We start from the raw sequence: 25,716 nt of genomic DNA, 5'->3' as shown, positions 1-25,716 counted from the left end.
TCCAGTGATGGCCTACTAGGCCATCTTTTGATATATATGCAGCTAGAGTCAAGAGCTCCGGGGTACTGGTTAGTTCATAATGTTGTTCCACCTATAGGGTTGCAGATCCCTTTAGCTCCTTGGGTACTTTCTCTAGCTCCTCCATTGGGAGCCCTGTGATCCATCCATTAGCTGACTGTGAGCATCCACTTCTGTGTTTGCTAGGCCCCGGCATAGTCTCACAAGAGACAGCTACATCTGGGTCCTTTCAATAAAATCTTGCTAGTGTATGCAATGGTGTCAGCGTTTGGATGCTGATTATGGGGTGGATCCCAGGATATGGCAGTCTCTACATGGTCCATCCTTTCATCTCAGCTCCAAACTTTGTCTCTGTAACTCCTTCCATGGGTGTTTTGTTACCAAATCTAAGGAGGGGCATAGTGTCCACACTTCAGTCTTCATTCTTCTTGAGTTTCATGTGTTTAGCAAATTATATCTTATATCTTGGGTTTCCTAGGTTTGGGGCTAATATCCACTTATCAGTGAGTACATATTGTGTGAGTTTCTTTGTGAATGTGTTACCTCACTCAGGATGATGCCCTCCAGGTCCATCCATTTGGCTAGGAATTTCATAAATTCATTCTTTTTAATAGCTGAGTAGTACTCCATTGTGTAGATGTACCACATTTTCTGTATCCATTCCTCTGTTGAGGGGCATCTAGGTTCTTTCCAGCTTCTGGCTATTATAAATAAGGCTGCTATGAACATAGTGGAGCATGTGTCCTTCTTACCTGTTGGGGCATCTTCTGGATATATGCCCAGGAGAGGTATTGCTGGATCCTCCGGTAGTACTATGTCCAGTTTTCTGAGGAACCGCCAGACTGATTTCCAGAGTGGTTGTACAAGCCTGCACTCCCACCAACAATGGAGGAGTGTTCCTCTTTCTCCACATCCACGCCAGCATCTGCTGTCACCTGAATTTTTGATCTTAGCCATTCTGACTGGTGTGAGGTGGAATCTCAGGGTTGTTTTGATTTGCATTTCCCTGATGATTAAGGATGTTGAACATTTTTTCAAGTGCTTCTCTGCCATTCGGTATTCCTCAGGTGAGAATTCTTTGTTCAGTTCTGAGCCCCACTTTTTAACGGGGTTATTTGATTTTCTGAAGTCCACCTTCTTGAGTTCTTTATATATGTTGGATATTAGTCCCCTATCTGATTTAGGATAGGTAAAGATCCTTTCCCAGTCTGTTGGTGGTCTTTTTGTCTTATTGACGGTGTCTTTTGCCTTGCAGAAACTTTGGAGTTTCATTAGGTCCCATTTGTCAATTCTCGATCTTACAGCACAAGCCATTGCTGTTCTATTCAGGAATTTTTCCCCTGTGCCCATATCTTCAAGGCTTTTCCCCACTTTCTCCTCTATAAGTTTCAGTGTCTCTGGTTTTATGTGAAGTTCCTTGATCCACTTAGATTTGACCTTAGTACAAGGAGATAAGTATGGATCGATTCGCATTCTTCTACACGATAACAACCAGTTGTGCCAGCACCAATTGTTGAAAATGCTGTCTTTCTTCCACTGGATGGTTTTAGCTCCCTTGTCGAAGATCAAGTGACCATAGGTGTGTGGGTTCATTTCTGGGTCTTCAATTCTATTCCATTGGTCTACTTGTCTGTCTCTATACCAGTACCATGCAGTTTTTATCACAATTGCTCTGTAGTAAAGCTTTAGGTCTGGCATGGTGATTCCGCCAGAAGTTCTTTTATCCTTGAGAAGACTTTTTGCTATCCTAGGTTTTTTGTTATTCCAGACAAATTTGCAAATTGCTCCTTCCAATTCGTTGAAGAATTGAGTTGGAATTTTGATGGGGATTGCATTGAATCTGTAGATTGCTTTTGGCAAGATAGCCATTTTTACAATGTTGATCCTGCCAATCCATGAGCATGGGAGATCTTTCCATCTTCTGAGATCTTCCTTAATTTCTTTCTTCAGAGATTTGAAGTTTTTATCATACAGATCTTTCACTTCCTTAGTTAGAGTCACGCCAAGATATTTTATATTATTTGTGACTATTGAGAAGGGTGTTGTTTCCCTAATTTCTTTCTCAGCCTGTTTATTCTTTGTATAGAGAAAGGCCATTGACTTGTTTGAGTTTATTTTATATCCAGCTACTTCACCGAAGCTGTTTATCAGGTTTAGGAGTTCTCTGGTAGAATTTTTAGGGTCACTTATATATACTATCATATCATCTGCAAAAAGTGATATTTTGACTTCCTCTTTTCCAATTTGTATCCCCTTGATCTCCTTTTGTTGTCGAATTGCTCTGGCTAATACTTCAAGTACTATGTTGAAAAGGTAGGGAGAAAGTGGGCAGCCTTGTCTAGTCCCTGATTTTAGTGGGATTGCTTCCAGCTTCTCTCCATTTACTTTGATGTTGGCTACTGGTTTGCTGTAGATTGCTTTTATCATGTTTAGGTATGGGCCTTGAATTCCTGATCTTTCCAAAACTTTTATCATAAATGGGTGTTGGATCTTGTCAAATGCTTTTTCTGCATCTAATGAGATGATCATGTGGTTTTTGTCTTTGAGTTTGTTTATATAATGGATTACATTGATGGATTTTCGTATATTAAACCATCCCTGCATCCCTGGAATAAAACCTACTTGGTCAGGATGGATGATTGCTTTAATGTGTTCTTGGATTCGGTTAGCGAGAATTTTATTGAGGATTTTTGCATCGATATTCATAAGAGAAATTGGTCTGAAGTTCTCTATCTTTGTTGGATCTTTCTGTGGTTTAGGTATCAGAGTAATAGTGGCTTCATAAAATGAGTTGGGTAGAGTACCTTCTACTTCTATTTTGTGAAATAGTTTGTGCAGAATTGGAATTAGATCTTCTTTGAAGGTCTGATAGAACTCTGCACTAAACCCATCTGGTCCTGGGCTTTTTTTGGTTGGGAGACTATTAATAACTGCTTCTATTTCTTTAGGTGATATGGGACTGTTTAGATGGTCAACTTGATCCTGATTCAACTTTGGTACCTGGTATCTGTCCAGAAATTTGTCCATTTCGTCCAGGTTTTCCAGTTTTGTTGAGTATAGCCTTTTGTAGAAGGATCTGATGGTGTTTTGGATTTCTTCAGGATCTGTTGTTATGTCTCCCTTTTCATTTCTGATTTTGTTAATTAGGATTTTGTCCCTGTGCCCTTTAGTGAGTCTAGCTAAGGGTTTATCTATCTTGTTGATTTTCTCAAAGAACCAACTCCTCGTTTGGTTAATTCTTTGAATAGTTCTTCTTGTTTCCACTTGGTTGATTTCACCCCTGAGTTTGATTATTTCCTGCTGTCTACTCCTCTTGGGTGAATTTGCTTCCTTTTTTTCTAGGGCTTTTAGATGTGTTGTCAAGCTGCTAGTATGTGCTGTCTCCCGTTTCTTCTTGGAGGCACTCAGAGCTATGAGTTTCCCTCTTAGAAATGCTTTCATTGTGTCCCATAGGTTTGGGTACGTTGTGGCTTCATTTTCATTAAACTCTAAAAAGTCTTTAATTTCTTTCTTTATTCCTTCCTTGACCAAGGTATCATTGAGAAGAGTGTTTTTCAGTTTCCACGTGAATGTTGGCTTTCCATTATTTATGTTGTTATTGAAGATCAGTCTTAGGCCATGGTGGTCTGATAGGATACATGGGACAATTTCAATATTTTTGTATCTATTGAGGCCTGTTTTGTGACCAATTATATGGTCAATTTTGGAGAAGGTCCCGTGAGGTGCTGAGAAGAAGGTATATCCTTTTGTTTTAGGATAAAATGTTCTGTAGATATCTGTCAGGTCCATTTGTTTCATAACTTCTGTTAGTTTCACTGTGTCCCTGTTTAGTTTCTGTTTCCACGATCTGTCCTTTGAAGAAAGTGGTGTGTTGAAGTCTCCCACTATTATTGTGTGAGGTGCAATGTATGCTTTGAGCTTTACTAAAGTGTCTGTAATGAATGTGGCTGCCCTTGCATTTGGTGCGTAGATATTCAGAATTGAGAGTTCCTCTTGGAGGATTTTACCTTTGATGAGTATGAAGTGTCCCTCCTTGTCTTTTTTGATAACTTTGGGTTGGAAGTCGATTTTATCCGATATTAAAATGGCTACTCCAGCTTGTTTCTTCAGTCCATTTGCTTGGAAAATTGTTTTCCAGCCTTTCACTCTGAGGTAGTGTCTGTCTTTTTCCCTGAGATGGGTTTCCTCTAAGCAGCAGAATGTTGGGTCCTGTTTGTGTAGCCAGTCTGTTAGTCTATGTCTTTTTATTGGGGAATTGAGTCCATTGATATTAAGAGATATTAAGGAAAAGTAATTGTTGCTCCCTTTTATTTTTGTTGTTAGAGTTGGCATTCTGTTCTTGTGGCTGTCTTCTTTTTGGTTTGTTGAATGATTACTTTCTTGGTTGTTCTAGGGCGTGATTTCCGTCCTTGTATTGCTTCTTTTCTGTTATTATCCTTTGAAGGGCTGGATTCGTGGAAAGATATTGTGTGAATTTGGTTTTGTCGTGGAATACTTTGGTTTCTCCATCTATGGTAATTGAGAGTTTGGCCGGGTATAGTAGCCTGGGCTGGCATTTGTGTTCTCTTAGTGTCTGTATAACATCTGTCCAGGCTCTTCTGGCTTTCATAGTCTCTGGTGAAAAGTCTGGTGTAATTCTGATAGGCCTTCCTTTATATGTTACTTGACCTTTCTCCCTTACTGCTTTTAATATTCTATCTTTATTTAGTGCATTTGTTGTTCTGATTATTATGTGTCGGGAGGAATTTCTTTTCTGGTCCAGTCTATTTGGAGTTCTGTAGGCTTCTTGTATGATCATGGGCATCTCTTTTTTTATGTTTGGGAAGTTTTCTTCTATTATTTTGTTGAAGATATTAGCTGGCCCTTTAAGTTGAAAATCTTCATTCTCATCAATTCCTATTATCCGTAGGTTTGGTCTTCTCATTGTGTCCTGGATTACCTGGATGTTTTGAGTTAGGATCCTTTTGCATTTTGTATTTTCTTTGACTGTTGTGTCGATGTTCTCTATGGAATCTTCTGCACCTGAGATTCTCTCTTCCATTTCTTGTATTCTGTTGCTGATGCTCGCATCTATGGTTCCAGATCTCTTTCCTAGGGTTTCTATCTCCAGCGTTGCCTCGCTTTGGGTTTTCTTTATTGTGTCTACTTCCCCTTTTAGTTCTAGTATGGTTTTGTTCATTTCCATCACCTGTTTGGATGTGTTTTCCTGTTTTTCTTTAATGATTTCTACCTGTTTGGCTGTGTTTTCCTGCTTTTCTTTAAGGGCCTGTAACTCTTTAGCAGTGCTCTCCTGTAATTCTTTAAGTGACTTATGAAAGTCCTTCTTGATGTCCTCTATCATCATCATGAGAAATGTTTTTAAATCTGGGTCTAGATTTTCGGTTGTGTTGGGGTGCCCAGGACTAGGTGGGGTGGGAGTGCTGCGTTCTGATGATGGTGAGTGGTCTTGATTTCTGTTAGTAGGATTCTTATGTTTGCCTTTCGCCATCTGGTAATCTCTGAAGCTAGCTGTTTTAGTTGTCACTGTTAAGAGCTTGTTCTTCAGGTGACTCTGTTAGCCTCTATGAGCAGACCTGGAGGGTAGCACTCTCCTTAGTTTCAGTGGGCAGAGTATTCTCTGCAGGCAAGCTCTCTTCTTGCAAGGCAGGTACCCAGATATCTGGTGTTCGAACCAGACTCCTGGCAGAAGTTGTGTTCCACTCACTAGAGGTCTTAGGATCACGTGTGGAATCCTGTGTGGGCCCTTGCGGGTGTCAGGCGACTCAGCTGGCAAGGTAGCCCGGGGCTCGAGTGGAGCGGAAGGGGTTTGTGCCCCAGATCAAGCCCGGGTAGCCTGCTTCCCTATGTACCGCAGTCTCAAGTTCCACGCGATTGGATTGGGGCAGGCGCTGTGTTCCACTCACCAGAGGTCTTAGGGTCCCGTGGGGAGTCCCGTGTGGGCCCTTGCGGGTGTTTGGCAAGACTCTGCTGGCAAGGTAGCCCGGGGCTCGAGACTACTCCTGGGAGTCCAACTCTCTCCTGAGTTCCAGTGGTCAGAGCACTCTCTGCAGGCAAGCTCTCCTCTTTCAGGGCAGGTGTCCATCAGTCTGGAGCTCTGATCCCCCTCCTGAGTTCTGGGGTCAGAACTCTCTCTGTAGGCCCACTCTCCTCTGGCAAGGAATGTGCCCAGGGGTCTGGGTCTCAGCTCTACCTCCTGGCTGAGGATGACAGTCCAACGGGACCCTGACTAAGAAGCTCTGTTGCTTCTATTGCCCACATGCTCTCAGGTGATCAGGAGGCCCTGGGTGTGCTAGGGGTCCTGCGGCGTGGAGAGTCCTCTGGTGCCCAAGATGCCCTAGGCTGGGTTCATGCAGAAGATGGCAGGGCTGGCTCCGACCTGAATGGATCCTAGCCTCTGGTCAGGTGGGGCCCCCTTGTCCCTGTTCCTGCTGGAACAAGAGTTAGAGGCTTTTCTCTAGAGGATGACCAGTGGGGTCTATGTCTCAGTGGACGACCACACACCCATGCATACATGGGCAACACTAGACAAAATCAGCTTCATACACACATACACACAAGGAACACACAGCATACAGTTGGAAGCAAGATATATCCTGAGGGAGCATAGGGGAAATTTAAAGGAATGATGGTGTGGCTATGGACAAAATAAATTTTATATATTCTCTTAACATTTCACATACACACACACACACACACACACACACACGTGTGTGTGAAATGTTAAAATAATAATATATACATATATATATATACTTCATATGTATATATGAAATGCTAAGAGGATACTATTTCTAAAAATGGAAGGGAAGTACTTTGTTTCTGATGCAGCAATACAACAGACAAGCACACTCTCCTCAAATTATTCTTGATTTTCTTCAGTGAGCAACCAATAGATACCAGCTCCACAGAGCTTAGACGCAGCCCAAGCACTTGTATAATAGAATAAAAACTACCCCAACCCTGGTGAAGAAAGGCAGATGAATGGAAAACAAAGTGACCAATCATCCCCTCCCGCATGTTCTCAGTACAACTCACAAGAGAGATGCCATCTTTTAATCAGTGCCTACTACAGAGCCTGGTTACTCTTTACAGACATGATAAATACAACATATTCCAACAAGCCTGCAAAGGAGGCATCATTAGATACAAAAGATGACTCACAGGTTCAGGAACTTTTCGGGGTAAAGATGTGGCTCAATGGTACAGCACCTGCTGAGGTTCTGAACTCAATCTCCAATTTCATCAGCAATGGGGCACAGGTGCTGAGGAAATGGCTTCGCTGGTAAAGTGTTTGCTGAACTGGCATTACAACCTGAGTTCAAATCTCCAGCATGCTTGTCAACGGCATGCACTACAATCCCAGGAGTGGGTAGTTAGGGACATGACCATTCCTAAGCTCACTGGCCTGATTGTCTAGACAAATCTAGTTCCAAGTGCAGTGACAGACTGTTCCAAAAAAGAAGATGGACAAGGATTAAAGAAAACACCTGACCTCTACCTGTGGTGCCTCCACATATACGAGCAACTCTGTATGGACAAATGTATCATGTGCATGTGTGCAGCACAAGTGTGCACGCACAGACACACCAGTTGGGGGAGTGATGACAATATTATTCAGTAAGTGTCTTTTGTAGTCAATGAAAAACAAAGATGTATTTACTCTAATAAACACTGTGCTTCAGACCTGTTTCTTCACACTCCAATGATGTGATCTCAGACTTGACTTTCCTACTACGAGTTTATTAATGCCATCAATTTAAGTCATTCTCTAGAAATACGAGTTCAAATATTAATTAACTTCTAAAATTTACATCTATTACAAGTTACAATATTCAAATGCCTACGTTTCAGAATTAGAGTTGGGAAAATTACTTTTTAAGTGTGAGATTCTCTCTCCTTTCACAAAAAGGTAGGCAAAAGTTCCACAAGGTTCAAGAGACCATGTGGCACTGAAAAGGACACTTATGGCATAGTACTCACTTGTTCAAAGACTGAAAATTAACAATGATTTTTATGTTTTAATAAACTAATTTTGCATTTAAAAACTATACCATACCCTATCCCTATGCGAACATTTAAAATACCTTCCCTTTTCACTAAAAAATTAGTCTGTATAGTTAATCAGTTATTAGATCTTTAAGAAAAACTAATTTGGTATAACATACCTTAAAAATGTCCCAAACTATAATTCATTGTTATAGTGCCTCACACAGAAATAAACTTTAAAATGAACTGAGATTATCTGACAAAATGTAGATGAGCCTGAAGCATTCATGTGTGCTAGGTAAATGTAACTGTAGTTAAAATTATATTGTTTTAAATTACAAGCTCATTTTATGTTTTGAAGTTTTATAGAGTTTTATGTACTGTAAAATCATATGAATTAACCTCTGACAGGTTTATTCTCTTAAGGAGATTTGTACCTGTGCAATATACTTGTAACCAAAATCCTGAGTATCATTGTTTGTATCATTTCTTTCTCCCTTTTGACAATAAACTTCTATAAACATGACCTTTCATTTGTGATTTAAAATGTCTTAAAGGGATTACATCAACTAGCTCATCTTAAGCATTTACTCCCTTCTCTCATTCATAGTTCAAACAATGCTTAGACAAGCTCCCTGCTTACTGTACATAAAGCAGATACAAGTCTCATGTTTGCCCTCAGGACCTCATGTATGTCCTCTTCCTAGCAGAGGGTCAGGTAATGAATATTTTTGGCTAAGTGAATCCCAGTTGATGCAATTACTAGAGCGCAAAAGTCACTAAAGATAATGCATAAGAAACCCAGCTAGAAGTAATGTTGAGTCTTGAGCTAAGTCTTGGGAAAACCACTACATACTGTGCTACAAGGCATCTGGGCTATCTTAATACATGCTTTCCAGAAGAAACCATGGGCATGATGAGTTTATAGAACTTCAGCAGTGAAAAAAAAAATCATTCTGAAGAGTACCATGTCACTATTGCCTACTAAAATTACATGCTACCTTCTAATGGGAGGCTACAAAAGTTTCTAAGGATAATACTATACAAACATGGACTTAATATCCTAATACCTATCTTACCCTCTTTCCTTAACTTACCCTGATGCCATTAAATGTTGTAGAACATTTTGTCCCAGGAAGATCAAAATATCAACACTTCCTCTTCATATAAAAGTGAGTTCTATATTCCCTGACTTTGTACCAGAGTTGAAAGCTAACTTCACTCTCCTTCTCTCTCACTGCTTGCTAACTCTCCCCAAGTGAGACAAGCTGCACACTTAAATTTTCAGCCTCCTTTGCTGATAGCAAAGCTACATAATACCAGTAATATCATAAAAGACTATCAGATGAGAAAATGACAGGATACACAGATAGAGGATTTTTGTTTTGTTTTGTTTTCTCTTCTTTTTAAATGGAGAGGACTTACAGTTGCCAAGAACTCTGGTCCATTTTCTTCCTACCCTAGGTAAAATATGTTCCTTTGTTTGGTTGGTTTTTTGTTTTATGTTTTTGGGTTTTTGTTTTTGGTTTTATTTATTTTTTTTTTGTTTGTTTTTTCGTTGTTGTTTTATTTTGGATATTTTCTTTATTTACATTTCAAATGTCATACCTGTTCCGGGTTTCCCCACTTCCAGAAACCCCTTATCTCATCCTCCCTCCCCCTGCTTCTATGAGGGTGTTCCTCCATGCACCCATCCACTCCTACCTCCCCACCCTAGATTCCCCTACACTGAGGTATCCATCGAGCCTTCATAGGACCAAGGACCTCTCCTCCCATTGATGCATGACAAGGCCATCCTCTGCTACATATGCAGCTGGAGCTATGTGTACTCCTTTGTTGATAGCTTAGTCCCTGGAAGCTCTGGGGGGTCTGGATGGTTGATGTTGTTGTTCTTCCTATAGGGTTGCAATCCCATTCAACTCCTTCAGTCCTTTCTCTAACTCCTCTATTGAAGACCCTGCACTCAGTCCAATGGTTGGCTGCAAATATCTGCCTCTGTATTTGTAAGGCTCTGGAAGGGCCTCTCAGGAGACAGCTATATCAGGCTCCTTTCAGCATGCACTTCTTGGCATCCACAATAGTGTCTGGGTTTGGTAACTGTATATGGGATGAATCCCCAGGTGGGACAGTCACTAGATAGCCTTTCCTTCAGTCTCTGCTCTATAGTTTATCTCAATATTTGCTCCTGTGAGTATTTTGTTTTCCTTCTAAGAAGGACTGAAGCACCAACACTTTGGTCTTACTTCTTCCTAAGCTTCATGTGGTCTGTGAAATGTATCTTGGTTACGTGGAGCTTTTGGACTAATATCCACTAATCAGTGGTTGCATTCCAAGTGTGTTCTTTTGTGATTGGGTTACCTCACTCAGGATAATTATAGTCCAGATCCATCCATTTGCCTAAGAATTTCATAAATTCATTGGGTATTTTTCAATTTTTTATTAGACATTTTCTTCATTTACATGCTATCCCGAATCTCCCCCACCCTGCCCCCTACCCACCCACTCCCAATTTTTTGGCCCTGGCATTCCCCTGTACTGAGGCATATAAAGTTTACAAGACCAAGGGGCCTCTCAAATTCATTGTTTTTAATAGCTGAGTAGTACTCCATTGTGTAAATATACCACATTTTCTGTATCCATTCCTCTGGTGAGGGACATCTGGGTTCTTTCCAGCTTTTGGCTACTATAACTAAGAATGTTATGAACACAGTGGAGCATGTGTCCTTACTACATGTTGGAGCATCTTCTGGGTATATGCCCAAGAGTGGTATTGCTGGATCTAGCAGTAGTATTATGTCCAATTTTCTGAGGAACCACCAAACTGATTTCCAGAGTGGCTGTACCAGCTTGCAATTCCACCAGCAATGGAGGAGTATTCCTCTTTCTCCACATCCTCACCAGCATCTGCTGTCACCTGAGTTTTTAACTTTAGCCATTCTGACTGCTGTGAGGTAGAATCTCAGGATTGTTTTGATTTGCATTTCCCTGATGATTAAGGATGTTGAACATTTTCTTAGATGCATCTCAGCCCTTCGGTATTCCTCAGTTGAGAATTCTTTGTTTAGCTCTGTACCCCATTTTTTAATAAGGTTATTTGGTTTTCTGGAGTCTAACTTTTTGAGTTCTTATATTTATTGGATATTAGCCCCCTATTGGATACAGGATTGGTAAAGATCTTTTCCCAAACTGTTGGTGGCTTTTTTGTCTTATTGACAGTATCCTTTGCCTTACAGAAGCTTTGCAATTTTATGAGGTCCCATTTATCGATTCTCGATCTTACAGCACAAGCCATTGGTGTTCTATTCAGAAATTTTCCCCTGTCCCCATATCTTCGAGACTCTTCCCCACTTTCTCCTCTATAAGTTTCAATGTGTCTGGTTTTATGTGGATGTCCTTGATCCACTTGGACTTGAGCTTTGTACAAGGAGATAAGAATGGGTCGATTTGTATTTTACTACATGCTGATTTCCAGGTAGACCAGCACCATTTGTTGAAAATGCTGTCTTTTTTCCACTGGATGGTTTTAGCTCCTTTGTCAAATATCAAGTAACCATGTATGTGTGGGTTCATTTTTGTGTCTTCAATTCTATTCTTGCCAACCAAATCCAAGAACACATCAAAACAATTATTCATTTACCACGATCAAGTAGACTTCATCAAAGGGAGGCAGGGATGGTTCAACATATAGAAATCCATCCAAATAATTCACTACATAAATAAACTCAAAGAGAAAAAAAAACCCACATGATCATTTCACATTGACAAAATTCAGCATCCCTTTATGTTAAAAGTCTTGGAAAGATCAGGAATTCAAGGCTCATACCTAAACATAATACAGCAAACCAGTAGCCAACATCAAACTAAATGGAGGGAAACTTGAAGCAATCCCACTAAAATCAGGGACTAGACAAGGCTGCCCACTGTCTCCTTATCTATTCAACATAATATTTAAAGTTGTAGCTAAAGCAATTAGACAACAAAAGGAGGTCAACGGGATACAAATTGGAAAGGAAGAAGTCAAAATATCACTATTTGCAGATGATATGAATGTATACTTAAGTGACCCAAAAATTCCACCAGAGAATTCCTAAATCTGATAAACAACTTCAGCAAAGTGGCTGGATATAAAATTAACTCAAACTAATCAGAAGCCTTCCTCTACTCAAAGGATAAACAGGCTAAGAAAGAAATAACGGAAAAGACACCCTTCACAATAGTCACAAATAATATTACATACCTTGATGTTACTCTAACCAAGCGAGTTAAAGATCTGTATAAGAACTTCAAGTCTCTGAAGAAAGAAATTGAAGAAGAACTCAGAAGATGGAAAGATCTCCTATGTTAATGGATTGGCAGGATTAATATAGTAAAAATGTCCATCTTGCTGAAAGCAATCTACAGATTCAATGCAATCCCCATCAAAATTCCAAATCAATTCTTCATAGAGTTAGAAAGAGCAATTTGCAAATTCATTTGGAATAACAAAAAACCCAGGATATTGAAAACTATTCTCAACAATAAAAGAACTTCTGGCGGAATCACCATCCTTGCCCTCAAGCTGTATTACAGAGCAATAGTGATAAAAACGGCATGGTATTGGTATAGAGACAGGCAGGAAATGTTTTCCTTTGAACTGGAATAGCCATTAGAAGCTAGAACTGTAAAGTGGTCAACACTGATAACTTTAAGACCCCAAATCATGAGAGAGGTCATCTCTTTCAAGTTCTTATGTGAAAAACAGACCCTTTAAATAAAATTTTCATTCGATTTCTAAACTACTATTTTTGTAATGTACTAGCTAGCCAATGTACATTGTGAATTTTCAGTAAATAGCTTTTCTCTTACTTGGAAAGCAAGAACATGGTCTCTGACCTGAGGGCTGACATTCTTAGAACAATGAAGCTCAAATAAGCCAGAAGAGGCCCAAAATGATTACCTAGACACTATAGTGGAGGGACAGAGAGTCAGAGCAAGAAAGTCAGACAGAAAGAGGCAGAGACAGACAGACAGAAACACAGAGAAAAAGACACAAAGAAAGAGAGAAACAGAGCATCAGAATCTGAGAGAGGGAGAGAACAGAAAGAAGCTAAATTTTTACTAATATGGCATTAATAATCCTTATATTCTACAATCAAAAGTAAAAATTCAAACTGCATTAATTTTCTATTTAAAGAACAGAAGTACAGAACTCATTTTTTAAAGTTATGGTTTTGTGATTTTTAAGCTAGTTAACTTATCATTAAGATCAGACTTTTCTAATTTTTTAAAAAAGAATAATACATGATTATTCTCAATGCAAGACCATGTCTATTACTTGCAGGATCTTTGAAATACTAACCATCAAGTCAGTAATGTACGGGCAAGAAGGACAATGGTTCTTTCAAGCATTCACACACTGGTTTTGATGGCAGATCCACCATACACTGTTTAGCTGTTTCTCTCTTCCATCTGTCATTATGTAATTCTACCTATCCAAAACAAAGTCCATAAATATGGGTATTTTAATTCATACGTCCTTCTAAGTAAAAACTTTTACATTTAAATGTGTTTCTATAGGGGCTACAGAAATAATACAGTAGTTAGGAGTATGGAAAAACTCTGGTCCAAGTCCACCATGACTTAGCCTCTGGAATCAGGTCAATATGGAAAACTCCCTTCATTGGCAGGGTTTCTGCTTCTCTGACTTTGTCTGGGGAATTCTAAGCCCCCACATATTCCTCTACCCTAGGAATATCGCATAGCCGCAATTAGATTATAAGATCAATTTCCTTTCTCCTGATAAGAACCTGCTTAGGCAGCACCTGAGATTCTTAATGGGCTTCTACATGCTAATTAGGCATTTTTTGGTACCTTCAGCCCTCAGCCAGTGCCCTTTGGCTATCCTAGATGTCCCTACCCTCAGTCCTCCAAAACTTTATAAGCCTTGAATCACCCCAAGTCAAGTTATCTGCCTCCTGACCGCTGGTCCAAGTATGATCATTTACAGTGTGTACTCACAGGGCTTCCAACCCTCCCCCTTTCTTGTTCTTTCTGCTCCCACTGTCCTCATCATCGAGACCAAGGAGACTCACATAGGAAGGAGTACTTACTGCTCTTTCAGAGGCACTTAGCACCATTTGGGGCGGCTACAAAACAACTATAACTCCAGCTGCAAGGGGTCCTTTCTCTGTCCTCCATGGGCCCTGTCCTCACACAAAGCCGTGGTGCAGATACACAAGATTTCAACATAAAGCCAATCTTAAAAACATTTTTACTTTATTTTTATACAAACAATGCACTATGTACATGCACACATGCACACATACACATACCTTTCTAACTGTAAATTGCAAAGCTTTCTGCTCTATATGGCATTGTTGGTTTTACAGTAATATAAACATTTATCAACCACCACACCTAAATAAGGCTGCTGCTGTAACTTCTAGATTTTTCTCTTTCACTCTAGTGCTTATAACAGAGCAGGATACCTTTGAACTGTTCAAGCTTTACCTTGGAAGAAGTCTAAATACAGAGGTTAAGATTCCATTACAGTAGTGGGCAGGATTTAATAAGACCCAATATCTTAAGTAATGCCCAGATTTCTTACCATAGGTTTTAGTTGACAAATCAGCATAGTAATAGCAACAGAGAAGCTAGGTGGCCTTATCAAGGACAAAGGAAGCACTAACACATGCTACTAAATGTCTTTCTGACTGCCTAGAAATGGTAGCACATGCAGATGTATAAGTGCCCAAGTGAGGACGCCTCAGTCCCACTGGGAGAGTGAAGAAAGCAGTCACAAGTGGGGAGGGAGGGAGAGACTTGGGAGGGAAAGTGGATGGGGTCAGGGCTGGGAGGAGAGGGGAACCTGATCTGATATTGGGTGAAGGAAAAGGACTGAAGCCCTGAGGGCCAGCAGAAAGAATGGAAACATGCAACCTCAGGAAATAGGAGGTTGGGAGAACCCTCCAGAATGCACCAGAGACCTGGGAGGTAAGAGACTCTCAGGAATCAAAGGAACGGACCTTCGATGAAATGCCCAACAGTAGGGAGAGGGAACTTATAGAGCCCACCTCCAGCAAGAAGACAGGGCATCAAGTGAGGAATGGGGTTGCTATCCCACAGTCACATCTCTGACCCATAATTGTTCCTGTTTGAAAGAATTACTGGAATGGAAATGGAGAGGAGCCTGAGGAAAAGAAGGTCCAGCAACAGACCCAAAGTAGGATCCAGCTCAAGGGGAGTTCCCAAGGCTTGATACTATTACTGAGGCTATGGAGTGCTCACAAAAAGCACCTATCATGACTGCCTCCGAAAGACCCAACATGCAGCTGTGAAAGAGTCAGATGCAGATATCTGCACCCAACCCATGGACAGAAGCAGCTGACCCCTGTTGTTGAATTAAGGAAGGGTGAAAGAAGCTGAGGAGAAGGGCAATCCTGTAGGAGGACCAGCAGATCTGGACTCCTGAGATCTCTCAAACACTGGACCACCAAACAGACAGCACACACCAGCTGATATGAGGCCCTCAACACACATAGAGTAGAGGACTTTGGGGTCTGTGTCATTCAGAGATGATACACCTAACCCTCAAGAGACAGGAGGCCTCTCCCAGGGAGTTTAGAGGTCAGGCGTGGTGGGAGGTTGTGAGTGGAGACATCTTCCTGGAGACAGGGGCATGGGGAGGAGGTATGGGATATGGAGCAGACGGAGGGTAGATGGGGGTAGGGTGGGGAATCGAATATGGAGTGTAAAAAATAAATTAATTAAAAAATAAAGTATAACAAATATTTCTCTGGTTTTTAAAATTTCTTCATACAAGAGTCAAATCTGCTGGACATAAAATGAAAGCCACTTTCAAAAGGATATCTTCCCTTTCTTTGATGATCAGTTCATTCTGCTCCTCTAACTGCCGGATCTTCTTCTCAAAGGACTCCTGCTCAGTTTTCAGCCGCTCCTCTGTCACCTCCTTTTCTTCACTTACTCTAAAAAGAAATATCCCCCCCCAAAAATGGAGAAAATAAATAAAAAGTCCATCAGAATAAAGCCACACGCTTAAAGTTGCAGCTCATCTAAAGTACATTTCCACAAAGGCACACATGATTCTTAGGGAATGGTTTTAGTTTCCTCAAATTTGCAACATCTATGCTCCAAATTTTAAAAGATATGTAAAGAAAACATCTGGAATCCTAGTCTACATTTGTCGTTGAAGCAATGTCAGAGCACAAAGAAACAATCAAAGCTCCCAGCCTCCACCCCATCTAGACAGTAGTGCAGTCAACAAAGGGTGATCTAGTGAAGGGAGCAGCTGGCCTGATACCAGAAGGATGGAAACTTCGAGAAGTGCATGCCCAGTGCTGGCTTATTAATTCTTGGGAAGGAAAACAATAGCTTACACGTGAAAATTTACCACCATCCTCATTAGTGACCCTTCCAATGACTTCCTCAAAACGCCCATAAACTCTCCTCTTACTTAACATGAAAAGAACTAACAGGACTAGCAATTGTACCGGAGTGAATGAATTTCTCTTGAAATCTTATATTTTACTTTAAATATTATTGCATAGTTTACATTCCTCTGTAAGATAATCTTATGTTTTAATATCAAAAGCCCTCTGTGATAGTTTGAATAAGAATGCCCCCACAGGCTTATATATTGGAATGTTTGGCCATCAGGGAATGATACTATCTAAGAAGGATTAGGAGGTGTGGCCTTTCTGGAGGAAGTGCATCACTGGGGATGGGGCAGGAGTGGGCTTTGAGGTCAAGCGCTTTTCTCTGTGCCTGTGGATCAGGATGCAGCTCTCAGCTCTGCTCCAGTGCCATGTGTGCTGCCCTGCTTCCACCAGGATGATAATGGACTAAACCTCTGAAACTGCAAGCTAAGTCCCAATAAAATGTTTTCTCTTCTAAGAGTTTCCTTGGGGAAACAGAGGAAGAGCGGATCTGGGGGAGTGGGGAGAATTGGTAGTAAAGGCACAGAAAACTGCAGTCATGATTTAATATATATAAAGAACAAAAATTAAAATTAAAAAATAAACAAAGATTTAGAAAAACTTTAACAAAAACAATCACAGGGGCAGGGTGTGTGGGGGGTGTGTAGAGCAGAGTAAGGGATGGACCTGGGTGGGAGAGAGTACAGGGAGGGGGAAGGGGGAACATGATCAGGTACTTAGCAAGAGGGTGGGGGGATCAGGAGTGAAGCCCTGAGGACCAGCAGAAAGAATGGAAACAGACAACCTTGGGAGGTAAGTAGCAGGGAAACACTCTACAATGTACCAGAGACCTGGAAGGTGAGAGATGCTCAGGACTTGGAGGGACCTTAGATGCAATGCCCAACAGTGGGTAGAGGGACCTTGTAGAGTCCACCTCCAGTAGAAAGACAGGACATCAAATGGAAGGATTGTCATCCCACGGTCAAAAACTCTGACTTAGAATTGTCCCTATCTAAAAGAACTGCAGGGACAAAAATGGAGAAGAGACTGAGGGAAAGGAGGTCCAGTGACATGCCCAAATTGGGATCCAGCTCAAGGGGAGGTTCTAAGGCCTGACATTATTACTGATGCTATGGTGTGCTTACAGACAGGAACCTAGATAGCATGACACCCCTCCGAAAGGCCCAACAAGCAGCTGAAAGAGCCAGATGCAGATACACTCAACCAATAGACAGAAGCTGGGGACTCCTGTGGTTGAATTAAAGAAAGGCTGGAAGAAGGGGAGGAGGAGAGTGACTCCATAGGAAAACCAGCAGTCTCAACTGACCTGGACCCCTGAGATCTCTTAAACACTGAGCCACCAACCAGGTAGCATATGCCAGCTATGAGGCCCCCAACACATATACAGCAGGACTGCCTGGGCTGGCCTCAGTGAGAGAAGAAGCACATAACTCTCAAAAGACTTAAGACCTCAGGGAGGGAGGCGGTCTGGTGGGGTATGGGGGTATGGAGACATCCTCTTGGAGTAAGGGGAAGGAGAATGAAATGAGGAACTGTTGGAGGGTGGACCAGGAAGGGGCATTTACTAGACTGTAAAAAAGATTAAATAATAATATTGCTATTATTAATAATAATATTATTAATGGTCATAATGTCAATGAAAACATCCTTTCATAGTCACATGTATTAGTATTTTAATATAACTAATATTTTCCAGAGAAATATATGGCTTTGACTATGACTGGTATTCTTGGTACTCTGTCAGATACTGTAGGAATAAAAAAGGGTAAGATTAAGAACTAAACATGCTAATCATATTGACATGAATGGACTTGAGACACTATTTCTGTTCCCTGGGGACTCAAACAAGTGATAGATCAAGCTTTCTCCTTCCTGTGGACTCACTCCTGGCTTTCCATTCTAGCCCATTCCCATTCCTTTGTGCCAGACACCAATATCTAAAAGCACTCGGTACCTGGAAACCTTGGTGGCCACACCAGATCTAGACTCTAGTAGACAATTTTCACTCTCCTCTTGTGCTCTATTACAATCTGGAATTATAGTCTTACCTCCAGCCCTGCAATGGCCTGCTTGAAAGCACCAGTCTTTCCATTCTACCTCCGTTCCTTGGAGACACCAAGAACATTGGTATGGACCCAGCTTTCCTCTTCCTATGGACCCCTCCCTTCTAACTCATTCCCATCCCTTTGGGTCAGGCCCTAGAAATACTTTCTACCTGAGACTACCAGTGACCACAGCAGACAGGGACTCAAGTAGATGATTTACACCATCCTTCCTGTTCTCCGTTATAATCTCTCCATTTTTACCCTCAGTCCATAACAGCTTGCTTACAGGTAAACATCCTCACATGTCAACTCCAATTCTTGGTTCAGACTCAGGATCCCACTAGACCTTTCATCCCCATCTTTCCAGGTTATCCTCTACTTCTCTACAATTTAATAGGAACCTCCAACTCCCTACGACCCCTTCTCTTGGTGAGGATAGGATCCCCTTTACTCTTTCCTGAAGCCATTCTCAGCATTTTCACCTAGCCCACATCTATACCTCTATGCTACCTATTGACTTGCAGTAGCACAATCTACCAGGCAACACACAGCCACTACACTTTACTAAGATCAAGAAAAGGCAAGAAAAACCAAGGAAAGGAACATCCAACCATCAAAGAGAAAAACTGATATCAACCCTGTGCTAGTTAGCATTATGTAAACTTGCCTAGAGTTATCTGAAAGGAGGAAACCTCAATTGCAAAAAATGCTTCCATAAGATCCAGCTATAGGGCATTTTCTTAATAAGTGATTGATGCCAGAGGGCTCAGTCCACTGTGAGTAGTGCCTTCCCTGAGCTTCTGTAAGAAGGTGCTGGGATCCTATAAGAAAGCAGGCTGAGCAAGCCATGATGAGCAAGCCAACAAATATCACTCCTCCATGGCTTCTACATCAGCTTATGCTTTCAAGCCCCCTGCCCCCTGTTTAGTTCCTGTCCTGGCTTCCTTCAATGATGAACAATGATGTGAAAGTATAAGCCAAATAAACCCTCTCCTCCCCAGGTTGCTTTTGTTGTGGTGGTTCATCATAATAGTAACAGTAACACTAACTAAGCCAAATACTTGGAAACCTCAATCATCCTAAACCCAGATGCCTACACTCTAGTGCAAAAACAAACATCAACAACCAAGACCATATGCCTCTACCAAAAAGAACCCAGTGATTCTACTCCAGTAGTCCCAGAGAAATGCCATGTAACTGAAGTACAAGACAAGGACTTCAAAACAGGAATTACGATTATCTCAATAACCATAAAGAGGATATTAACAAACCCTGTAATGAAGTCTACGAAAACAAAAAACAAACAGTGGAATCAAATGATGAAACACTTTAAGACATGAAGGTAAAAATAGAATCACTAAAGAAATCCAGAGACTAAACTAAAAATGAAAACTTTAGGAAAGTCAAACAAAAACCCCAGAGACAAGCCTCACCAAAAAATAGAGTGCAAGACAATAAAGAGAGAATCTCGGCCATGGAAGATAAGGTAGAAGAAATGGATATTTCAATCAAAGAAATGTTAAATCTTAAAAAATCCAGGCAGAGATTATGCAGGAAATCTGGGACATTGTGAAAAGAATCAATCTTCAAATAACAAGAATAGAGGAAGGAGAGAAAACCCATGTTAAAGGTACAGAAAATATTTTCAACAAGATCATAGAAGAAATTTCTCTAACCTAAAGAAGGGGTTACTTATCAATGTACATAGAACATCAATGAACACAGTCCATAAAAGAACCATAAAAGAAATTCCCATATTACATAATAATCAAAACGTTAAAGATACAAAACGGAGAAAGAATATTAAAAAGCTGTAAGGGAAAAACACCAAGTAATGTATAAAGGCAGACCTGTTAGAATAGCACCTGACTTCTCAATGTAGACTAAAAGCCAGAAGAGCCTGGACAGATGTTCTACAAATTTTAAGAAGAGATCACATGTGCCAGCCCAGATCACTGAACCCAGCAAAACTTTCGATCACAATAGAAAAAAGAAGACATTCCACAATAAAACCAAACATAAGCAATTTGTAAATGTTTAAGTAATACATACACACAAATAGCACTACAGAAGGTACTAGAAGAAAAACTTCAACCTGAAAAGATTAACCACACCCAAGAAAACACAAGAAAAAAGAACAAACAAGCAAATAAGGTGGGGGGGTGGGCATTCAACACAGTGAAATAATGGAAATCAACAAACACTGCTCTTTGATAATTCTCAATATAACGGGTCTCAATTCTTTAATAAAAGACAAGATCAAAACCAGGATCCATCCTTCTGCTGTATCCAAGAAACACACCTTACCATCAAGAATAGAATCACCTCAGAGTAAAAGGATGAAAAAACATACTCAAGTAAATTGACCCAAGAAGGAAGCAGGAGCAATAAGTTACCTGATACCAAGGGGCCTGCCTTAGACAAACATTAAGAAACATTAAGGGATCTACATTAAATACACTGAAATTTATTTTTAAAATGTTGTGATAATAAATTCCATTCTTTAAACATAACCCAGTAATCCTGGTACTCATGTTCTGTTGTCATGATTAGGGTTAAATCAAAAGTATCACACCTAAGATTAGGTCACAAAGAGACCTGCTTACTGTTGCTAATTGTTATTGAAGCCAGGAGCCAAGTAAATGTTGAAGGTATTTGCTTCTTCTTGATGCTTATTATAGACTGCCAGGAGAGAAAGGTTAACTTACCAAAGACCATTAAGCTACAATGACCAAGACTTTGTGAATTCAAAGATTGTTAGTGAGTCGGGCAGTGGTGGCTCACGCCTTTAATCCCAGCTCTTGGGAGGCAGAGGCAGGTGGATTTTTGAGTTTGAGGACATTCTGGTCTACAGAGTGAGTTCAAGGATAGCCAGGGCTACAGAGAGAAACCCTGTCTCCAAAAAAAGATTGTTAGCCTTCACACACACACACACACACACACACACACACACACAGACACACAGACACAGACACACACACACACACACAGGAGTGGGGTGGAAAGGTAGGATGCAGAAAGAGAGGGAGGGAGAAAAGGAAGGGCTGAAGTTTTAAAAAAATTTCTTCTGAGTGTATTTTAAATCCTGGATACCACCATGAAAATCATGTTTTATATATTAAGGCAAAGTTTAAACTTTCGTTGAAGCTTTAGAAAAATTAAAGATTTTATCTCAATATAAGCAAAGAAGATATGTTAAGAGTTGGGCTCAAAATATCTTCAGACAGCAAGGTCTCCAAGAAATGTATCAGTATTTTAAGATGACATATTTTGTTATAATATAATATAACACTGGGCACCCAGAGAGAACACATTTGAAATGTGCTAATCGATTGTTTTAAATTCCTCATCAGCTTGTTCAGCAGCATGTGCATCCTAACTGCATTGGCTTCTTTTACTGTCTCATAGTTCTCCTTTCGCTTGCATATCATAGTTTACTGATGTCTGAATATCTTAGGTACTTTAACAAACAAAATGATATATTCCAATGCTCAGAACTAAGCAGACCTTTCCTTGGCTCAGATTCTATTGATTTTATGAATAGCCTGCTTCAAGATTTGCTGTTGCTCTTTTGGTCCTCAGTGCACACCAAATTCCTCTAAACAAAACTTCCCTTCAGGTAGACCAGATGCTTCTTCTCAATGTCTGTCCCACATTCAGCCTGATGCCTTCCAAGCCTGATGAGTCTCTACATTTACTAGTCACTTGATAGTTGGTCTGGGTTACGGTAGTTTTCTTTTGGTTGTTATTGTGATTATGCTTATACTAAGCAGTCTTTAACCAGCCAGGGCCTGTGTGTAACCTCCTTCAGCCTAGGCAGACTGGTTCAGACCTTAACCACTGAGGTGGGGCCACCTATGGTGCAGCTCCTCCTACTCAGCTAGTTTCCTTGGATGTGACACTGCCTACCACCTGCTGTGAGGCCACACAGGTTCTCCCAGATTTTCCAGAGTTAACTGCAACCTGTGAATTTACTTACTGCTAAAAGGCTGTGCTGACAACTTGGCATCTCAACATCAAGAAACTTGGCGTGACAGGGGATGGGTTTCCCCCTTTATAAGCGCAGACTTTTATTAAACATTTAAGCCTTAATCAGAACATTTTCTTGGCTCCATTTCTCTCTTGTCTGCTTAGTTCCCCTCTCTTTTCAGCCCCGGTTTGCCTCCCAGGTGAAACCCAGTTCATGTTAGCCGCGGATCGATTTCCAACACCTGTGAAGTATTCTTGTCTTTCTTCTACAGTCTGGGGACCAGCATGGAACTCTTCCCTCCATTTCAGTTTTGTTCCTCCCTCCCACCAAGTCAGATGGGTTTTTAAGAAGTATATATCCTTTTGCTGAAAATGTGTTTTGTTTTACCAAAGATAGAGAACCTCCTTATGGCAAGTGTTGGTTCCCCTCAACACTGCACCAAGAAAATCAGTTTCCTGCCCAATAGAGCTATAAAGAAAAGCTTCCCCTGTGTTTGCTATCCCAGAGGATCCCACTCTTACCTGTCCACATTTGGCCTTTAGCAATCTCCCACATACTTTAGCTAAAACCCAGGTAGTCCAGTTACTCCAGTGCTTACTGCTGCCTTTCCCTTACAGCACAGGTCTCCTTTGGCCTTGGGCTAGTTGGTTACTCTACTCCAGTGTCATGTGTAATTCAGTGTGTTCCACATTTTTATTATTGTAAGAGGAGGAACAACATCCCTTAAGCTATTAGACTTAATAATAATGTGCTTACCTACTAGTTTTGCACTTAATTTTCTAACATTTCTTTTTTCCATTTCCAAAGCTAGAACAAGTTTAATAACAAAACATTAACTACCATTTGATTGATCCCATAGAACTATAATGTTTACTAATTATAAAAAGGAAACCCAACTTCACAATGGAGAAACCTAGAGCAGTAAATCTCCACCTGAGCCATGTTCAGCGAAAGACACATCACTTCTTTCAGATTCTTGCTATAAAATGTAGAACCTGAATCTAAGAGGAAATCAACAAGTCCATATTGATAAAAATCTATAAAATATGTGATTGCTCCTCTTTAAAAATGACAAGGGCAAGAAGGACTGAAATACTGTCACTGAATGGAGAACACTAAAAGGATGTGATAAGAGATAACACAGTGAGACCCTGAATCAGAACGTCAGATGGGTGTCAGGGGTGGACAGATGAATGGACAAATGGATGGACAGACAGATAAGCAATTTTAAGGAAATAAAATTGTTAAGCTATATTTTTTCTTTTTTTTATTAAACTAGTAAAATTTATTTTAAAATAAACAACTCAGTATTGACTTTAAGTCATCAAAACAATTTATAATAGTTAAATGCCTCTTAAATATACATGATGTCTTTTTAAGCTCAAACTAATATGCACTCAACCAGTTTTTAAAATCTGTTTTGAAAATTAAACATAATAGAAGTAGGGAAAAGAACTCTTATGAAGTCCTCTCTGAAAGGAAATTGTGACAAGTTCCCGATTAGACAGAAACCATTTCATCTCCAAGGGATAATACACAGTGTAACTGTGGCTTCTTAGAATGAATTGGGTAGTGTTCCTTCTGTTTTTATTTTGTGGTCTAGTTTGAAGAGTATTGGAGTTAGGTCTTCTCTGAAGGTCTGACAGAATTCTGCATTTGTTCCTGGGCTTTTTTTTTTTTTTTTTTTTTTTTTTTTTTTTTTTTGGTTGGGAGACTTTTAATGGCTGCTTCTATTACTTTAGGGCTTATGGAACTGTTTAGATGGTTTATCTGAACCCGATTTTACATAGGTATTTAGTACTGGTACAGAAAAGTTGTCTATTTCATCTAGATTTTCCAGCTTTGTTAAATATAAATAGGCTTTTGTAGGATCTGATGATTTTTTTTTAATTTCCTCAGTTTCTGTTGTTTAATCTCCTGTTCAGCTATAAATAAGGGATGCAGTTTTACTAATAAAACTGTATCAGTTATAAATTCCTGATGTTGTTTACTACATCCCTTTAGTAGAAAATGTATAAAAATGTATAGAATGAGAAAGGAGAGGAAATAGTTTTAATTTTTCCCACTTAATATACAGTTTTAATGTGTCTAGAGAGATGGCTCAGCAGTTAAGAGCACTGGCTGCTCTTCCAGAGGACCTAGGTTCCATTTCCAGCACCCACATGGCAGCTCACAACTTTCTGTAACTCCAGTTCCAGGGAACCCAACACCTTGATACAGACATACATACATACATACATACAGCAAAACACCAATGCACATAAAATAAAAGTTAAAAAAATATGAAGTTTTAGTTTTAAAAACAGATCATTTTAATGTTGGCATAATTCCCAGTAGATTTAAATTATAGAGAAAAATATACTAGAGAGTAAATAAAGATGTAATAGTTTGTGTGGGGAGCAGGTGTGGTGGTAGTCCCAAGATGGTGCCTGGACTGCAGCTAAGTCTTATGACTTGCACCTGACTTCCTCATACACCCGAAAATAAGCCACGTCCATTGTGAGAGCTGCGCAGGCGCACCATGACACAAGATCAGGTCATTTGATGAAGGCCAATGAACTGAGATTACAGGGTCTGGGCTGATGGGGCGTGGTTGAGGGGTTATATAAGGGATTGGATTGGGGGCTAGAGAGAGATTCCTGCTTGCATGATGAAAGGTTCCTGAATAAACTGCTTTGAGAAGAACGCTGTGTCGTAGCTCTTTTCTGCTGGTCGGAGACAGAATTGACAATTGGTGGCCCATACAAGGAACCTTCTCTTTGTTCAGAACTCATCACAGTCAGGGCAGCTAGCTGGTAAGGTTCCCAGTTTTAGGACGAGTTAAGTTCTCAGATTTAGACTATAAGGTTCCCGGTTTTGGGACAAGTTGCACCAAGCACCATGGGGACTTGAGGTTTGCAGAGGAACAGGGGGTTTTACCAAAAGGGGTTTTGTCGGTCTGGAAGTTAGTGAGAAATTGCATAGAAGATAGAGAAAGATGTGGTGCAGAACTCCAGAGAGGTAATGAGGCGCTGAATCAGGTAAGAGAGGAGCGCTCTCAATTGGTTTGGGCAAGAGGATCTGTTTGTGTGTTTCCTCAGGATCATCGACAGCCACTGTGAGTCCCGGAGCGGTTGACCAGAGCAGTCCAAAATGAGCGGAGTGGGGATGGCGTGGATGCTCCTGGTGTTGAAGATACTTCCCGTGGTGGTGACTGAAGATCCACGTTGGGGAATCTTATCTGTGTTTCCCAAACCCATGCTGTTGACGCATTCGGCACAAG

General features: G+C 40.5%; 1 protein-coding gene across 13 annotated transcripts in view; it reads right to left on the bottom strand.

The window, feature by feature from the left end:
• The window catches only part of AW554918 (expressed sequence AW554918), a 298,592-nt gene that overhangs the window by 247,493 nt on the left and 25,383 nt on the right, over nt 1-25,716 (bottom strand). For all 13 annotated transcript variants that reach the window (XR_003952505.1, XR_001782355.2, XR_001782354.2 and 10 more), the window contains one exon: nt 15,853-15,968. Coding sequence is in view for 10 of the 13 variants with exons in the window: in XM_006525833.4 (XP_006525896.3) it covers nt 15,853-15,968 (116 nt within the window). In the remaining 3 variants the exon portion in view is untranslated. The remainder of the gene's footprint in view (nt 1-15,852; nt 15,969-25,716) is intronic.

The sequence above is a fragment of the Mus musculus genome, chromosome 18, assembly GCF_000001635.26.
Source record: "Mus musculus strain C57BL/6J chromosome 18, GRCm38.p6 C57BL/6J".
In the NCBI taxonomy this organism is placed as follows: Eukaryota; Metazoa; Chordata; class Mammalia; order Rodentia; family Muridae; genus Mus; species Mus musculus.
This window is presented reverse-complemented; position numbering and strand designations above follow the sequence as displayed.